The sequence below is a fragment of the Saimiri boliviensis genome, chromosome 3 (genome assembly GCF_048565385.1).
Source record: "Saimiri boliviensis isolate mSaiBol1 chromosome 3, mSaiBol1.pri, whole genome shotgun sequence".
Lineage (NCBI taxonomy): Eukaryota > Metazoa > Chordata > Mammalia > Primates > Cebidae > Saimiri > Saimiri boliviensis.
Genome location: NC_133451.1, coordinates 174,264,318 through 174,283,646, shown reverse-complemented (window position 1 = coordinate 174,283,646; position 19,329 = coordinate 174,264,318). Strand labels below are relative to the sequence as shown.

Genomic DNA, 19,329 nt, shown 5'->3' with positions numbered 1-19,329 from the left:
CCCCTGTAATCCCAACTCTTTGGGAGGCCAAAGTGGGCAGATCACGAGGTCAGGAGTTCAAGACCAGCTGGGCCAACATGGTGAAACCACGTCTCTAGCTATTTGGGAAGCTGAGGCAAGAGATTGGTTGAACCTGGGAGGCAGAGGTTGCAGTGAGCCAAGATCATGCCACTGCACTCCAGCCTGGGTGACAGAACAAGACTCTATCTCAAAAAATAAAATAAGATAAAATAAAATAAAAAAGATATTGTGCAACTTTATTTTTACTAGTATGGAATAATATCCAAGCCTATTGGTAAGTGAAAAAAAGGTAAAGTATACAGAACAACTGTGCAAAAATTAAAATGAAGGGAATAGAAATGTTTTTCTTTATATTGAATAATTTATATATGAAACATATATAGCATATATAAACATATATATAAGACAATATTAAAATAGTTTCATATGCACACAATATTCATAGATGTCCTCATGAATCCAGCAAATATTTATTGAAAGCCTACTATGTGAAAATTACATTGTTATTGAAGGTAATATAGTATTAAACCCAACATATTAAACCCAATACCTGCCTCAATACAAATTCTCTGTTGGCCCCTGAAGGCCCCTGACTTTTGTGATCCTCTTAATGAAGGGAATTTAGTTTGGATTATAAGAAAAGCCTTTTTAAATACATCTGTATCTGCATTAATGTGTTAGTATATATTTTCATGAATCTCAACATTGTTTAAATACAAACTCTAGAAACAAATCCGAGGTATTAGTTAGGCCAAAACTTCCAAGCTAAAGGAAGAACTTTGGTCCCCTGGGAAATCCCTGAGGAAAGAGAACGAGCGATTTGTTCAGTAATGGTCTCCTGCATGGTATCCCTTCCACAGGCATGGACCCCAGGGTGGCTTCTTTTCCTCACCCCTTATACCTACAACCTTGAGCCTCTCTCATCCAGACATCACCAAAGCACTGTTTGCAGTGAATGTTCCACGTGTTACACAGCTCAGAGATTTGTAGGAGAAAGTGCAAAATCATGACACACAGCACCTTAAAGAAAGGGTTTTTTTTTTTTACAGGCCCTTGTCCCAAGCCAGGTCATTGGCCCTCCACACTTGCTAACTTGTCAAACTCTTGGTTCCCAAGACAAACCACTGTCAAAGAACCTCAGTATTAATTAATAAGCATTTTCACTTTCTCCATAGTTGTCTGAAAATACAAAAAAAAAAAAAAAAAAAAAAAAAACCCTGAGGTGTTTAATTTATACTCCTAAAGTAGTTCATTTGCCTCTCTGGAAAGACACAACTAATCTCATTTTAGGAGTTCACACTTTTTCCCATAAGCCGTCTCTCTATAAACTATCATGACAATGCTTTGTACGCATGGTTTTGTTGGAAATAAATTCAACCTTATAAAATGTGCTCATTAGAAATCCTTTTTATGCCAAGGATGATTCTAAAATATTTTGTATACCTTCTTACTTCTTTTATATATCTTCCCATGCTTTTTATATATTTTATGTATCTTATCTCATGCTTTTATGAGACCATTGTATTAGAGACCACTCCTTACATCTGAGCTTGCAAAGTCAAAGTGTAGTTGCCATCTTTATCTAAAATGTGATAGAAGCCTTTTTATGGCACATCACATACCCCCAGATATTCAAGAAAATATCTAGAGTTGTTCCTATGGATCTTGTTTCCTACACTGTTTAGCCCAGATGACATTAAAATATCCATTTTAATTCAACACATCAGAATTGATCTTCCAAAGAAAATGTTAAAATGACTCTAAATGCATTCAGAAACTGAAAGATTAACAGAAACAGCTGCTAAATGTCTCACAAGCCAGTCTGAGATTCGTTTCAATTGCCCAACAAAAGGTACATCAGGTGTCTCAAAGCTCTTTCAAGTTAAAGTTTATGTCTATTAGATATAAGCCTAGGGGCAAATATGAATGCTCCCCAGTTGTTAACCTCCTTTATGTCTGTTGGCATTTTCCTAATTCCCTGTTTAATTTTATTTTAACTTTTATAGATAGTTGTGAAGTGAGCAAGTTATAACAGTTTACATGACATTCAGTACCTGTGTTAGGGTTAATTTGACTTCCTATTGAAATCTTTTTTTGTTGTTATTATACTTTCAGTTCTGGGATACATGTGCAGAATGTGCAGGTTTGTTACATAGGTATACACGTGCCACGGTGGTTTGCTGCATCCATCACCCCTGAAATCTTTTTAATGTTGAGATTACTTTCCAAACCTTTCTATTTTTCTGGTTGCCCTTTTTCCCGAACAAGAAAAATGAAATATAATCTAAACACTAAACACTCTAATGCTTCTAACATGTCAATCTATGTAAAGCAAGTCAGTTTGCCCCCCATACAAGAGGTATTTGTATGGAAAGTTCCAAACTTTAAAAAAAAAAAAAAGTTTCCATACCGTTCTCAAGTCCTTCACCCAAATCCCAAAGACAATATGATTGTGAGCCTTCAGACTGTATGCACACATTAACTTTAGAGGTATAAGAATTTGATTTGTATATGCTACATCAAGGTCAGCCGTCTACAACACATAAGGCCACCAGGAGTTACCCAGCACTTCCTTTGCCTTCCCACGCGGCTGAGAATACGTGTAATGTCTGCTTCCCCCAACACACACATTCACGGACCTGCATGTTATCATATGCCCTTCCTCCTCTCATGGAGGCCAACATGCGGATGCACATCAACCATCTCATCTAACCCCCAACATACCAAAAAACAGACTGTCTACTAGGTGGACTATACCGTGTAATCGCCTTTCTTGAGCCCTTATCATGTGCCTCCTCCTGAGGCTGTGTGTATTATTTAATTTGGTCCTTACAACCACCTATGAACTAGATAGATACACTAACCCAGCTGTATGGAAGATGACGATGAGACTCAGAAAATGACGGCAACCTGCCCAGTTGAAGGTGGGATCACTGTGCCACATTGTGAAAGTGTAGCAGCTTTTCCTAGACATAAAAATAACTTGGGAACACCATTAGAAACCTTTAAGAGTGTTCACATTTTTTATTTTGGTGAAAACATCTTCATATTGAATACGGCTTTAAAAATCTAACAAAAAAAATAAAATTTAAAACTGAATTTCTCTTTGATTCTTTGAAGTATTGATTGCAATGCTATTCATTTGAGTAGCATGGAACCCTGGAACCTCCACCTCCAGGGTTCAAGTAATTCTCCTGACTCAGCCTCCCTAGTAGCTGAGACTACAGGTGTACGCAACCACACCTAGATAATTTTTGTATTTTCAGTAGAGACAAGGTTTGACTATGTTGGCCAGAATGGTCTCAATCTCTTAACTTCGTGATCCACATGCCTCAGCCTCCCAAGTGCTGGGATTACAGGCGTGAGCCACAGAGCCTGGCCGAAAGGAGTTTTTAAATGTGGATTATTTGACTTGCAAGAAGACAGAAACCCAACTCATTTTAACTTAGAAGAAAGGAAGAATTTGGGAGGTGGCTGATGGAAACAGTGTGAAAGTCAGGAAAAGATGAATGAGTCTCTTGGAGGTCCGAGGGCCTCAAGTGCTACTTGGACTTTTTCTCTGAAAGTCTCCCCACCTTGCCCCTCATATATCAGCTTTATTCCCTCCCATGGACTCCCCTCCTGCCCCTCAGGCGTGACCACTGAAAGCTCTCAGGCTTTCATTTTCTGCGTCACCACCAGAAAGGTAGTTCCATCCAGCATGATGAAACCTCAGGGAAGGACTTCAATTCACTTGGCCTGAGTCATGTTCCCACCCCTGCCATCAGGACATGGCATGGTTGACAGCCCAAGTGAGGGGCAAAGGAAAATCCTGTTTGGATATTTCTCTAAGAGAAAGAAGTTGTTCCACTACAGAAAGTCAATCTTTAAGAAATGGTTTTAAAACTTTGATTATATTTTTAGCAGATGGTGAATCTATAAAATTAAGCAATAAACTCAAATTCTGAAGACATATGGAAATATGGTACAAAGCAGGTGCTTTGCCTCTGATGTAAAGTCTAAGCTGCAGAATAATGAATTAAGGGAAATGACAGGTTAGGTCCTTAATCATATTTTACCCAAAGAAGCACACTTAAGATGTTCAAATCCAGTTTTTCCTCCCCAAAATTTAAGTTTCAAATAAACATTAAGTGATATATCTGTTTTTAAGTTCCATTCACCGCCCTCAAATCACTGTTCTTAAGACTGCTTAATGTTATTGTAAAAATGAACACTTTCTTAAAAGTAGTGATCCCCTGAACAATGTAACCTCTGAAGTTCTTCTGCCACCATTCAGACCCCTAGAAACTCATTAAATGCAAGTTTATGCACTTCTTTTTTATACTGACACAACAGAGTATATCTGGCTTAGAAAAAATCCTAAGCAGATAACTCAGGAAACTAGAGAATTTTCCCCGAAAATAAAACCATCATATTCTTATTAAAAACTATAAACACATTTCTAATTTCTGCTTTCATTTTATTCTGACCAACAAATAAAAAAGGAGAATCGGGACAGGTCAAAATAAGCTGTTCTTTTTCTTACTATCTCAAAGAAGAACCTCGAAATCCAGATTTCTACAAATAAAGGAAAGCAATCGTTTGTGAAAGTGTATCTTCCCAAAGTTACACTTTTTGGATCCAAGAGGTGTGGCTTTTATTACATCTAGCCCAGACACCCAGTAATCGCTCACTTTGCGATTATACCATCACAATGTAGCTGGGTGCATGCTGACGAGGGGAAAGAATGTGTTATAGTCTGTTTTCACGATACTGATAAAGACATACCCAAAACTGGGCAATTGACAAAATAAAGAGGTTTAATGTAGTTACAGTTCTACATGGCTGGGGAAGTCTCACAATCATGGCAGAAGGCAAGAAGGAGCAAGATACATCTTACACGGTGGCAGAGAAGAGAGAACTTGTGCAGGGGAACTCCACTTTATAAAACCATCAGATCTCGTAAGACTTATCATGAGAACAGCACTGGAAAGACCCACTCCCATGATTCAGTTACGTCCCACTGGGTACCTACTGGGTACACGTGTGAATTGTAGGAGCTACAATTCAAGATGAGGAGATTTATGGGGGTCACAGGAAACCATATCAACAGGCAAAACAGAAATTCCTGAGAAATACACAGGTACAATAAGTGTAGATCTGACCTCTAGACGACCTTCCAGGGATGGTGCTAATGAGCAGTGCAGCCACTAGGTAGAGTATCCAACACTGGCTCATGTATGCACACAAAGGGTAGCGAATTAGTCTGTTTTCACACTGCTGATAAGGACATATCCAAGACTGGGCAAGTTACGAAAGAAAGAGATTTAAATGGACTTAAGGTTTCACACTACTGAGGATGCCTCATTATCACGGCGGAAGGGAAGGAGGAGCAAGTCACATCTTACTTGGATGGCAGCAGGCAAAAAGGGCTTGTTCAGGACCCACCACCACCCGCCCCATAATGACCATCAGATCTTGTGAGACTTACTATCACAAGAACAGCATGGAAAAGACCTGCCCCCATGATTCAATTTCCTCCCTCTGGGTCCCTCCCACAACACATGGGAATTCAAAATGAGATTTGGGTGGGGACACAGCAAAACCGTATTAGGGAGGGTCCCACAAGCCTGGGGTGGGAACCAAGCAGGGAAAAGGCAGGGACTTAAGGCAGAAGCGGGAAAATTAGACAAAGAAAAAAGGTGATGACTTAAGACAGAGGTGAAAACATCAAGAAAAAAATCCAACATCGTAAAAACCCAATGCAGAACTCTCCAGGTGCAGCTGGCCCATTCTCTTTCAGCAGCTTGCTCTGCCTCATCTTTCAGAGTGTCCTGTCCCTTTAAATAAACTCTCTGCTTCCACTTTCCCTTCAACTAAAGCTTTCTGCTGTCTTTGAACTGGCCAAAACCTATCTCCCAAGACGATTAAGGACTGAGGAGTCCCGCACTTCTGGGCAACACTGTCTCCAATTGAAGGAAGGCTCCATGTGCTCAAAACTTTAACGGGGTTACACATTAGAGCTTCAGTCTGGTGAAAACTGCTTGGCACCTAGTGAGTGCTCACTATGTATTTGTTCACTTAATGAAGTATGTGAAAAAGAAGCACCAGAGAGAGGGAGAGCATGAAGCAGGGAGTCCCAACCAAATCTGGAGGCTCAGTGTGGGTTAAGCTGAAATCTGGAAACTAAGGAGAAGAAGACAAGGTATAGGAAAGAAAAAAGGGAAGAGAAGAGGCGGGAGAATTTTCTTCAGAGAAAACAGCTAATGGCAGCAAGCTCCAAGGAGGGAAGCTTGATCCTTCCTAAGGAATCAAAAATAGCTCTGGCCAGGGGAGTGGGAGGATAGTGACTGAGAGACAAGTAGGTAAAGGTCAGATCATGCAAGGTTTTGTAACCTTTATGGAGGCATTATGACGTTGTCCTAAGAACAATAGAAAACCACTGAAGGATTTCGATAGAGGAATGGTATGCTCAGATTTATGCTTTTTTTAAGTGATCATAGGGGCAGTACGGCAGGGAAAAATAAATCCTAGGATTCTAGTCTCCTCAACACTCAATTTAGCGTTAAAAATGTCTGCTCAGAAGTTTCTTGAATTTGACTTAGCTATTCATAAGAACTTCTGGGGATAAGAATCTTAAGAACTAGGATGAGGTTATTGATAGAAGACATGAATTTTCATTCATTAGAAATGGTGGTAGGCAGAACTATAAGATTACCTTCTTCCTTGATTACTCACGTGAATATGTCGACATTACATGGTAAAAGAGATTTGGCAAATATAATTAAAGTAATTAATCAGTTCACTTTAAAAAGAGGAGGTGACCACAGTAGGCCTAACCTGATCACGTGAGTTTAACCACTGCTGGGATGGAAAGTTCATGAAGCAAGGAATTAATAGTGGCATCTATAAGCTGAGAATGGTCCCCAGTCAGCAGCTAGCAAGAAAATGGGGATCTCAGTCCCACAGTTGCAAACTGAATTCTGGCAATAACCTAAATAAGCTTGAAATCAGATTCCTCCGCTGAGGTTTCAGGTAAGAGCTCCACCCAGCAGACACCTAGACTTCAGCCTTGTGAGACCCCAGGCAGAGAAACATGTTGAACCCTCATAGACTTCTGACCTACAGAACTGTGATACAGTAAATGTCCCTAGTCTTAAACAAGTGAATACATGATAATCTGTTATGCACAAATATAAACTGATATATACATCTGTAAACCCTGTCTTAATGTGATCCTCTGAGAATAATTAGTTGAAATTATATTACCGTGTGTCTGTTAGGTTGTTTCGTTATATCTTAAAAAAGAAAGACTCTTAACTTAGCCCATTTGGGCTGCTATAGCAAAGCGCTATAGACTAAGTGGCTTATAAATACAGAAATTTATTTCTCACTGTTCTGGATGCTGGAACTCTGATATCAGAGTGCCAGCACAGTTGGGTTCTGGAGAGGCCGCTCTACCAGGTTGCAGACTGCGATCTACTCACTGTGTCTTCACATGGTGGAAAGACAGGGAGAGAGCTCTCTGGGCTGTCTTTTACTAGTTCACTAATTTTATTCTTAAGAACTCTACCCTCATAACTTAATCACCTCCCAAGGGCCCCACCTCTGAATACCACCACGTTGGAGGTTAAAATTTCAACATATGAATTTGATAAGCTGGGTGGACACGAACATTCAATCCATAACAGAAAGCAATAATCATTTACTGAACTTTCTATTGTGGCTGTTTTCATTCTGCAAATACTCTCCTAAGAAGCATTTAGTTCACTTCTGCTCACTTTGCAAGTCTTCTGCAAGATTGCATGAAGTGAAGAAGATGTTAAGGCCAGAAAATGTAAGGCCTTGCTCCAGACCTTGACAGCACATCTTGTCCTCACTTGTCACCATCTCCTAATCCTGCAGGAAAGACCGGCCACCTCCACAAGCTAATCAATAAAGTCACTTTTTCTGTGTGAAAAATAAAAGACTGTGCCAACAAATCACCATCTCCCAGCTGCAGGTGATAAGAAAGCTGCTTTGCCTTGGCATTTCCTTATCATTGGCCAATAGGAACTAACACTTCATTATACACTAGACTATCCAATATTCTACTCCCTCCCATTTCCACCCCATCACCTGTTGTCTAATTACTTTTAAATTCTACCTCTTTAAAATGCAGGCTTAAGAATTAAAGTAATCTCTCAAATAATTACAGTCACCACATTTGATTTAAAATATCAGAAGAGATTGGGGGAAAAAAATGACTCTTCATTACGGTGGAACAACATCTATCATAAATCCAGAATCTTGGTAATTTCACATTAGCAAGAATTTTCTATCGCTTGTCTCACAATTTGGAGGAGGAGGCACGAGCAATGTTTTCAGCAACCCAGTTTTCAGCATCCGGGTCCCCATCCATACTACCATCTGCTAGGGCCTCAGAGTCCTCCTCCGTATCTTCTGCAATTACTAAGCCTCTGGGGGAAAAATATGTCATAAATAAGGTAGAGAAAGAAGTCCACTTGTAACTTCTTTGGCCTAGAAGTGATGCACATCACTTCCATTTGCATTCTGCTGGCAAGAAACAATTACATAGTCACATCTAAATACAAAGGAGCTGGGAATTATAACTTGGTTCTGTGCCCAGGAGGATGTGAACACGGAAATTGCTGAGTCCTAGCTCTGTATCCCCTACAATAGAACAAGATGAAATCTATGAATGATCCATAAATTTTGGTTATCACTGTTAGTGATTCACCTTTATCATGGATTTAGATACATGTAGTTCTAATTACTACTGTTGCATAACAAAGCTTAGCACCATAAAGCAATTGTTTTATTAAGCTTTTGGATTTTGTGGGCTGCAAATTCAAAAAAAGGCACAGAGGAGATAGTTTGTTTCTGCTCTGTGATGTGTAGTGTCTTGGCAGGGAATGATTCCACAGCAAAGGGCTGGGATCATGTAGAGGAATCTTTATTCACAGGGCTGGCAGCTGATGTTGGCCATCAGTTAAAACCCCAAGTAAAGCTATTTACCCAATGCATGACATCTCAGGTGCTTGGACTTTCTCACCATGGAGTAGCCTCAGAGAGTCAAATTTCTCACATGGAAGCCCAGAGTTTCAAAAACAAATGCCCCAGTGGACAGGCTATGTGACCTTTTATGACCCATCTTCAGCCACTTCTGCTGTGCTCTACTGGTCTAAGAATTCCTAAGTCCACCCTAATTCAAAGAGAGAAGACACAGACCCAAATCCTAATGGGAAGTTTGTTACCAAGGTCACATTTCAGAGGGGTATGTGCAATAGGAGATACTGTGATGTCTAATTTTGGAAAACATAATCTCCCACATACATTATCTTAGAATCACTGAATGTCAGTGTTTGAAAGTACTTAGTACTTTATAGAACAAGAGTCAGCAAACAATAACCCACTGCCAGTTTTTGTAAACAAGGTTTAACTGAAATACAGCCATGCCCACTTGTTAGCAAATGTGAGTAGTTGCAAAAGATACCATATGATATACAAAGACAAAAGTTTTCATTGTCTGGCCCTTTACTGAAAGAGTTTGCATCATCCGTAGATAGAATATCAGTTAAACATGTGGGCCGTGAAGTTAAACTACTAGGTTTTTAAATCTCAGTTTTGAAAGTGGCCAGTTATGTGGCTTTGAACAAGCTACTCAACTTCTCTAGGCTGCCATTTTCCCCCCTTCATAATTGGGGAAACAGTAAAGTCTGCCATTGAATTGTGAGCATTACATGAAATAGTCAATGAAAATGACAAAATAAGCATTCATAAATTCTAACTTGTGCTGTAAAATTACCTTAAAGTATCAGCTAGATCAAGTGTCTATACAAGTCATATGCTCCAGGGTCATCTGCTGCAGATCTCAACTTACCTAGTGATACAGGGAAGTCCATTCTATCTTTAATCATTTTGTTAGAAATTTATTCCCCCAGGTTGAAATCTGCCCCCTTATAGCTATATGCAATTAACCCTTGTCGTATCTCCTAAAGGCTCTGCAAAACATCTCTTCCAAATATTAAGTTTTTTGAAAAGGGTATCTCTGAATTTATGTTATCAGAACTACACATCTTTAGTTCTTTCAATTGCCTGTCCTAAGACTGAGTTTGCATCACTTTTCCACTTTAAAATTCCCCTTAGAAGGAAATATAAAGCATTTATCCAGAAATTAGCAAAAGACTTCAGGCCTGCAATAGATCTAGATCACTGGTCCCTAAATTCTCCATAGTACATTAATGATGTGTGTTTTGTGCTACTCAGTCTTTTTCCACCCTTCCTGCTGTAGAAGAGTTGATACCTTAGGATCCTGGGGCGGCTGCTTCTTGTTGCCTTTTTATGTTCAATCTTATATAGCTCCAGCCTGTGGAAATCTTTCCAGATGTTGATAATGTAGTTTAGACTCTCCACTACCCTTACCAGCTTTATATCACACACACACATATTTCAGAAGGCTTGATCCAAATCATTGGTAAATATCCCATCAAGTTGAAATTAACACTATGAGTAATCCTGAACTCAATTCCAGCAACTGAATATTACTTTAATAATTGTATTTCTTCCTTCTTGGATTTCCGTTGATCTCAATCACTATTTGTTCAATCATTCTCACTTGGGGTGTCATTCCTCTTAGTGAAAGAAGTTGGAAGGAAATATAAAGGAAAACATAAGCATTTCTGTTTCTCTCTTTCAATATTACACTTTAAATCAAGATATGTTTCTGTGTTACTCAGGGGTCTCCAGAGAAACAAAAACAAGAGGAGAAAGAGATTGATTTTAAGGAATTGGCTCACATGATTGTGGAAGCTTGATAAGTCCACAATCTTCAGGGCAGGTGGGCAAGATGGAGACCCAGGGATTCTGCTTACAGAATTCCTTCTTGCTCAGCGGAGGTCAGTCTTTGTTCTCTTAACGCCTTCATCCAATTGGATGAGGCCCATCCACGTTATGGAAGGTAATTCACTTTACTCAAAGTCCATTGATTTCCAATGTTAATTGAATGCAAGAAACACCTTCACAGAAAGATCCAGAATAGTGTTTGACCAAATATCTGGGTGCCATGGTCCAGCCCAGCCAAGTTAAGTTGTAAAATTAACCATCAAAGTATCTCGCTTTATAATCTTTTTACTTGCAATAGAAATAGCTAAGGCTATAGCCTATATGAAATCTGGATTTATGTTTTGGTAATAAGTTATCTTATAACAGATGGTCTATTGTATAAAACCACAATTAAGTGTGTGTCTGTCTGAGAAGGTAGTCATGGTAAAGTATAACAATGACTCTTGTTACTAAATATAAAAGTACAGCATCTTAACTGATTATTATCTGTACCTAAGAAAAAGATCAGCAGGGGTTGAGGATTGGGAAGAAGTGTGAATGCAACTCTGATTTTTAAGGTTAGCATTGCTGCAAGTTTCAGAATACAACTTTAAAGGTATGGATATGTTTATGTTCTTTAAAGCATTCACCTATTTTTAAAATTTCACTTTTTTTATTTTAAATTTTTTAATTGACATTTTAATTTCAAATGTTATTTCTTCACATGATTTTACAAGATTATTGAAACAAATGTCTAACTAAATAAGATGTCTGAGCATGAAATGCTGGTTTAAAACAATATTTGTAACAAAATACTACTAGAATTTTTTTAAGCCAGCATGTTATCTGTGGAAACAAGATTTTATTCTAGTAGTATTTTAGTTTTGGTTTGGTTTTGTTGAAACTGGGTGTTGCTCTGCTGCCCCGGCTGGAGTGCAGTGGTATAAACACAGTTCACTGTAGCAAGCAATCCTCCCACCTCAGCCTCCCAAGTAGCTGGGACTACAGTCACAAACCACCACACCCAGCTAATTTTTGTATTTTTTGTACAGATGAGGTTTTGTCATGTTGCCCAGGCTGGTCGTGAACTCCTGGGCTCAAGCAATCCTCCCTCCTGGGCCTCCCAAAGTACTGAGATTACAGGCATGAGCCATTGCACTCAGCTGTATTTCGGTTCTAAACTTTTATGAATCTAGGTTTCTAAAAAATGTGGTTTTATTTTTTGGTTAGCCATTTAAAATAAGTAGAAATTATTGATTTAAAGACTTTCAGAGATGTTAAGATGGTTTATAAATCCTACTAATAATTCTTTTCTTGTGTGAAATTCACTGTTATCTTTAGTTCTCTTTTTCCCTTTTCAGGTTTGGATGTGTGGAGGAGAAATGTTTGATGTTCCATGTTCGAGAGTTGGTCATATCTACAGGAAGTATGTTCCATACAAAGTTCCATCTGGGACCAGCCTGGCAAGAGTGAGTATCTCAGCGTCAGAACAGACTGGGTTTGATACAGCTTTCTGTAACCAGAGTAACTAGCCTCACCCATGGTATATGTAATCTCTGTAAGCAAAGTAACTAGCCTCACCCGTGGCGTGTGTAATTTAAGGCACAGTCTGAAAGAAGCTCCCCAGTATAGAGAGAGCTCCTGTGTTCCTCAGTCTTATTTCCATTGCTTAAAAAAGTATTAACTATTAATACTATTTCCTGTTAGGATTGTTTCAAAGCATTTTCACATACATTATATTTAATCTTCACCATTACCTTCCGAGGTCTGTGTTCTTATCTTTATTTCACAGATGGGAAAATGAAGTCTGAACTAGGTAGTTATTCACTCTCACGTGAATGCCAAACAGCAGAGTAGGTCCGCGGACCTGGAGCAGCCAGCTCCCTCCACGCACGCTGAGTGTAACAGGATGTGTAGTAAGTCAGATGGAGAAAGCAGTAAATGGGAGATAGGAAAAGCTGGATACCCAAACTCTGCCTTCTTCTCTTTAATGACTATGGCCAGCTCTGCCTCAAATTCTACCCCATCCTCAACATTTCAAAGTTGGCTCAGTCTAACATTTTTTTCCCAATATTGTTTTGAATTAAACCTTTCTTGTAAACCAGATGCAAAGATGCTTTTCTCTTCTGCCATTTGAAACATTTTCACGCATTTTTAGGAGAATGGACTCACAATAACATCTCCAAACAATACTGACAATTTCTCTGGTTTCCATATTACTTTCTTCAGGGCTAGGTCAGTTTTCATCACCACAATATGTACCTGCTACTTCTCAGAATCCAAATCTAGAAAAAGAAGATTTTACCACATCTCTTTGCACACTGCTACCCTAGAAATCAACTGCTGAATTATTCATTTTGGTTCTTTTACAAATAAGCCTGCAATATATAACTATTTGGATCTTTTATATAAGGCTCACATAACAAGCTTTTGTAAAAATAAATAAACCAATTCACCAGGAATCATTAGCATATCAGTAACACAAAGGTAGAGCTTTGGTCTGTGTTAGTTACTGCTCTACTCCCAGGACCTAAAACAGGGCTTAGGGAAGACGCAGATATTTGTGGAAAGAATTAACTAATCAGGAAAGCTAAGAGAGGACAATGCTTCAGATTTAAGTTGTTACTAAAACTTAATACTTTGTTATGAGTATAACAAAATTTTCTTTTACAGTGAATCTTCATCAACTCTCCATTTTTCTTTAGTCACTTCCATATTCCCTGACAGCAATTAGATCTCCTAGTACTAACATTACGTTACACACACCTTGAAGAGAAATACAGGCTGAGTATCCCCTATCCAAAATGCTTGGGACCAGGAGTGTTTCAGATCTTCAGATTCTTTTTCCAGATTTTGGGATATTCACATATACGTAATGAAATGTCTTGGGGATGAAACCCAAGTCTAAACACAAAATTTATTTGTTTCATATACAACTTATATGCATGGCCTGACAGTAATTTTATAGAGTATTTTTAATAATTTTGTGCATGAAACCACATGTGTGTTAGTTTGATGTTCTTATATGTGTGGAATTTTCTACTTGTCACATCATCTTAGCACTCAAAGAATTTTGGATTGTGGAGCGTTTTGGATTTTGTATTTTCAGATTAGGGATGTTTAACCTATCATATTCCCCCTTTCCTAACTAAATTAAAATTTTAATTTAATGCCAATAACATAGTCCTCTAAAAGTATCTGTAGAAATATACTACTTGAAATGAAAAAACAGTCACAAAATCATAAAGTAATTAAAGAGCTGCATCTTGGGTAAGGAAATATGGTTTGATTTAGTCATAAGACTTAAGACACATGAATCAGAAAACGAGACTTCACAGGAAAGTAAGTGATTGAACAATTTAGAGCACATGTCACCAATCAGCCAAGTAGATATAATAAATCATAGCAGTTTAAAATATCATAAAGATAACGATAGTCTCTCATGTATCCGCTTTTATTCACTCATATGCTCCCCTGCTTGTGCTCTGAAAAGAACCATTCACTTGTAAGAAAATGGATGTGTGTGCTTGGTTCATAGTCAAAAGTAGAGTATAAAAGCTTGTGGCTGGGGGTAAATGTTGTGCTGATCCAAAAGGACCTATTTTCAAAAAATAAAACTGTTCATATACTTTCAAGAAAGAAATAAAGCACTTTTTCAAGGACTGTCAAATGTAGAGAAACTGGGGTTGGAATATAAAACTTCCAGGAAAAAGTGAATATTTATTCAAATGAAAAAAGTCCATAATTCTGAATTTTAATCTTTTCCACTCAAATTTTACTTCAGGGTTCATTTTTATTTTTATTTTTTTCTAAACTGCTAGAGCAATCAGAAAGTCATAAATATCGAAGCTTGCCTGTCACTCTGAGGAACATTTTATAGTATTTTTTTAAGTTTAAAAAAAAGTACATTAAAATGAAAAACTATTCTGATATTTTGTGAGAGCCCCTCAACTACCTTGCTACACACTACATTATTACATATCATCAAAAATGATGAGAGACTTTATACATGCTTCAAATGCAGGGTCACACCTACTCGATTGGTATTTTTATCTTTCAGCCTCATCAAGAAATGGAGATGAAGGTGGAGACTTTACTCCAAAGGCTTGTTTTCTTACTCTACAAAACTCATTTAATTCTTCAAAAATGTGCACTTTTCGCATTGTTGATTCCAATTCATGATTCCAAAAGACTTCCCAACTCTGTAAACACACGGAGAGACACCCAAATGTGTGAACGGCCTTAAACAGCATACTGTTGGTGTATAACAAAGAAATACATTTTTAAAATTAGTTATTTAGTACCTTCTATTTTCCCAGCATTAGAATCTGGTTGGAAGAGACAAGATATCCATCTATGAAACTGTTAGAGGACAGTGCAAGACAAGCAATTGCTTAAATGTATCATAAAGATATGTATAGGTCTAGGGAAGAGAAGGAAGTAGTGCTGTGGCTGTGACCTTCTTCGGTCCTCTCAAATTACAGGACTTGAAAGAGAGCCTTCAAGAATATGTCCACTGTATTAGCAACTTTCATATAACAGTGGTTCCCAAACTCAGGGTGAATGACAAGAGCCAATTCCTAGCCAACATTTCACCCAGCCTCTCTGAACTAAGAAAAACAATAATCCCAAAACTAAACCTGTTCAACTTAATAACATCTTTTTTATACAGAAGCTGTAAGGATTTTTTTTTTTCATTTTTATGACAGAATACAAGACAGTAAATTTTTTTAGTGCCCTTATTTGGCAAAAACAATAATTAGCATCACTACGTCGTTTCCCACAAAATGTAAAAAGTTAGAACACCGGAACTTACACTTCAACTTCATCTGGAAATCAGAGTATTCATTTGTCATTAATAAGCCTAGACAGTGTTACTGAGTCAGCTCGGGGCTAATGTCAGTACACGGGGACACTGTTGTGGCCTCTTGTCACCAGGAACAAGCAGCAAGTCCCTGAGGGAAGGGATGCCCATGTCTAGAGTTGCAGGGATACTAGAAAGACACCAGGGCTGTGGTGCCTTTTTCATCCCTTCTTGCTCACAGAAGTGTGAGCAGTTCCTCAGGAAAGGTCCATTGAGTGACGCTTTGCACAGCCAGAGAAGGCTGAGTGGCAAATAGGTGGGAGAATCTCAAAGAAGAGATTCTTCTCTTCATTCTGGTTTCCATGTGAGCCAAGCACTCTGCTGAAGGAGTCGTTATTACTGGCACCTGTGGGGACAGTTCACAAATCCCTCTGTGAATGGCAGTGTGTTTGGGGACAGTCAAAGCCACTGGATCTGTGACAGGTGGTTGTGATAGCTAGGACATGTCAGAGGTGGATAGCAGTCACCCCGTGGCTAAGTATACCACCTGATTGCCACACACCAGTGGTCTCCATGGGCACAACTTGGCCTGTGAGAGTTTCCCCGGAGGGTCACTACCCGGAGCACTGCCCTGCAGAGTGTGAGTGGGGCAGTCCTGGAAGTGCAGACAGCCACCCTCACCAATAGGAGACAAGGTTAGAACCAACCCTTATCCCAAGTCTATAAGAAACACCGGAGAGGCTGGGTGAGTGGCTCACGCCTGTAATCCCAGCACTTTGGGAGACTAAGGCAGATGGATCACAAAGTCAGGAGATCGAGACCATCCTGGCTAACACGGTGAAACCCCGTCTCTACTAAAAGTACAAAAAATCAGCCAGGTGTGGTGGCATGAGCCTGTAGTCCTAGCTGCTCAGGAGGCTGAGGCAGGAGAATTGCTTGAATCCAGGAGTTGGAGATTTCAAAAAAAAAAAAAAACAGAAACACCGAAGAATGCAAATCAGGGGACTGTGTACTTCTGTATTTCACCTCTGACATAGTATCAGTAATTTTTCCATTCTAAAATTTCATCTTGCATTTTATGGGAACCATTCAAGAACATGGGATACTTTACATTTTTTTTCTAGTTTCAGGATAAGAGCTAAAATGGAAGTCAAACCTCATAAAAGTCAAATTGCACAGGCTGCTTCCCAGGTCCTGAAAATTGTTAGAGTAAAAGGGATAGAGGTTAAATGGTAAAGGAGTAGAGCTGGAACTATGAACCGAGGTCTGTCTGTTCAAGGTTCGTGCTCTTCATCACAGCGTCCCTTCTAGAGTGCTTGAGACAAACTAGAGCAGCCTGGGCATCTCTGGCAGGGCATCAGTTTAGCAAAGTACCAAGCAGAAATGAGCAGGCAGAGAGTTACAGACGGTGTGCATGGGGCCTATGGAGTTAGACCATGCATGGACGCTGCAGCAGCCTTGGAGGACCCCGGATGCAGCTTGCAGTGTTGACCTTCACTCCCTGACTGTAGGATCTTGGCCAGGAAGTGCTAGGATAAAAATAGAAGAGGTAAAAACTGACACAAGAGCAGAAAATCAAACACCGTATATTCTCACTCATAGGTGGATGTTGAACAATGAGAACACATGGACACAGGGAGGGGAGCACTACACACTGGGGTCCGTTGGGGGGAAATGGGGGAGGGGCGGGGGGTGGGGAGGTGGGAAGAGATAGCATGGGGAGAAATGACAGATACAGGTGAGGGGACAGAAGGCAGCAAACCACACTGCCATGTGTGTACCTATGCAACAATCTTGCATGTTCATCACATGTACCCCAAAACCTAAAATGCAATTAAAAAAAAAAAAAAAACGTATACCATGCAAACTCTTACAAAAAAAAAAAAAAAAGAAAGGTCAACCAACAAATAATTATTAAAATGGACAAGGCTAAAGAAAGTAACATCTCAAATGCAAGGAGAGTTTGTTAAAAGAAAATTTATAAAAGATTTTTATTGACTTGCTACACTCTGTACGGAGGTGGAGCTCACGTGTGACTATGAGGTTTCCATCTCGGCATCCCAGAGAAAATAGCATCAATATAAAAAAAGAGGAAAGTGAGGAAGAGGAAAGGGGAAGAGGCTGAGATTGGTTTTAGATAACGTTAAGTGACAGCTTGGGACAGCCAGATCTGGGGAGATACCCACAGACTTGCATCTAGAATTCTGAGAGCACACAAAAACTTCTGCCAGATTTTCTTTGGCAAATAAATTTTTACTTCTGAAGAAAAAAAAAATGCTTACTGTGCCAGTCCCTATGCTAGACCCTGGAAGTTTAAGTGATGAACAAGTCAAACACGAATCTTAACTCCTCTTAATAAATGATCTTGACAGTGACACAGAGTCCACACCATGCACGAATCTATATATTGCAGTGCCAGAATATCGTGAGGATGAGAAAAAAGTTAAATAAAAATAGTAAAGCTCATTATGTAATTAAATCTATATCTTATATAGTTCACTTATTTGGAAACTTTTTTAATAGACTGTCATATTGTAATTGAGATTATGGTTTAACAAAAGAGGAAATATATGTCCTATATAGCATATAGAATTATTTTATATATAGCGATACATATTTGATATTAACAAATTATGCCTAAGGACCCTAGCAGCTAATCTACATATAAGTTGCAAACCTTTTTGATTTTAAACATTTACGTAGGGTTTCTTAGCAAAGTGCAATGACCTTTGACGATTTCAGATGGTTATTATGCTTCACAGGCACAAGGTTCTAAGTCTGAGTTCTGAGGCAGAATGGTGGCTGTGCCTCTGTCAGCTGTGAAGCGACTTCTTCATGTACTTCCCAAGATGTCTTTCTTCCTTCCTGTGCCATCTCTCTGGTGACATCCAGCTCTGCTGATTCCATAGATCATCTCAGACTCTTGAAAATGATGGAGGTTGGGAGAGGCATAGACAAAGGGAGGAGGAGGAGGAGGAAGGCTTCAATGTAGAAGCCAGACCACCCCACGTTAATTAATGAACGCTTCTTCATTGCTGACCATGGTGCCAGCGTTCCCATCTGAAATCACTGAAATAAAAGAGCACAATGGCAGGCATATGCAGCTCGCCTTCGTTTATGTCAGAAAAATCTACCCATCAGTCAAGGAAAAACATGAACAAAACCAAAATGACCAGTGTGATATCTGAAAGTAAAATCACCAAGAAGCTGATAAAGTATGGTGATGAATGAGAAATATGCACTCCCCCAAATTGACCTTTCTCTCCTGATGACTGTAAATCACTGTACTGTCCTAGGCTGCCCAGCAAATAAGAGCTGGAGGACAGCAACCTCGACCCCAGCAACAGCAGCACTCTCGCTCCTGCTCTTAAAACTACAGGGCTCAGATGCTCTATTTGAAGCTATCGGCCGGGCGCGGTGGCTCAAGCGTGTAATCCCAGCACTTTGGGAGGCCGAGGCGGGTGGATCACGAGGTCAAGAGATCGAGACCATCCCGGTCAACATGGTGAAACCCTGTCTCTACTAAAAATACAAAAAATTAGCTGGGCGTGGTGGCGCGTGCCTGTAATCCCAGCTACTCAGGAGGCTGAGGCAGGAGAATTGCCTGAACCCAGGAGGCGGAGGTTGCGGTGAGCCGAGATCGCGCCATTGCACTCCAGCCTGGGTAACAAGAGCGAAACTCCGTCTCAAAAAAAAAAAAA

General features: G+C 39.4%; 1 protein-coding gene across 1 annotated transcript in view; it reads left to right on the top strand.

The window, feature by feature from the left end:
- The window catches only part of GALNTL6 (polypeptide N-acetylgalactosaminyltransferase like 6), a 1,203,768-nt gene that overhangs the window by 1,088,944 nt on the left and 95,495 nt on the right, over positions 1-19,329 (top strand). The window contains exon 9 of the mRNA XM_003938723.4: positions 12,186-12,293. Within this exon, the coding sequence (XP_003938772.1) occupies positions 12,186-12,293 (108 nt within the window). The remainder of the gene's footprint in view (positions 1-12,185; positions 12,294-19,329) is intronic.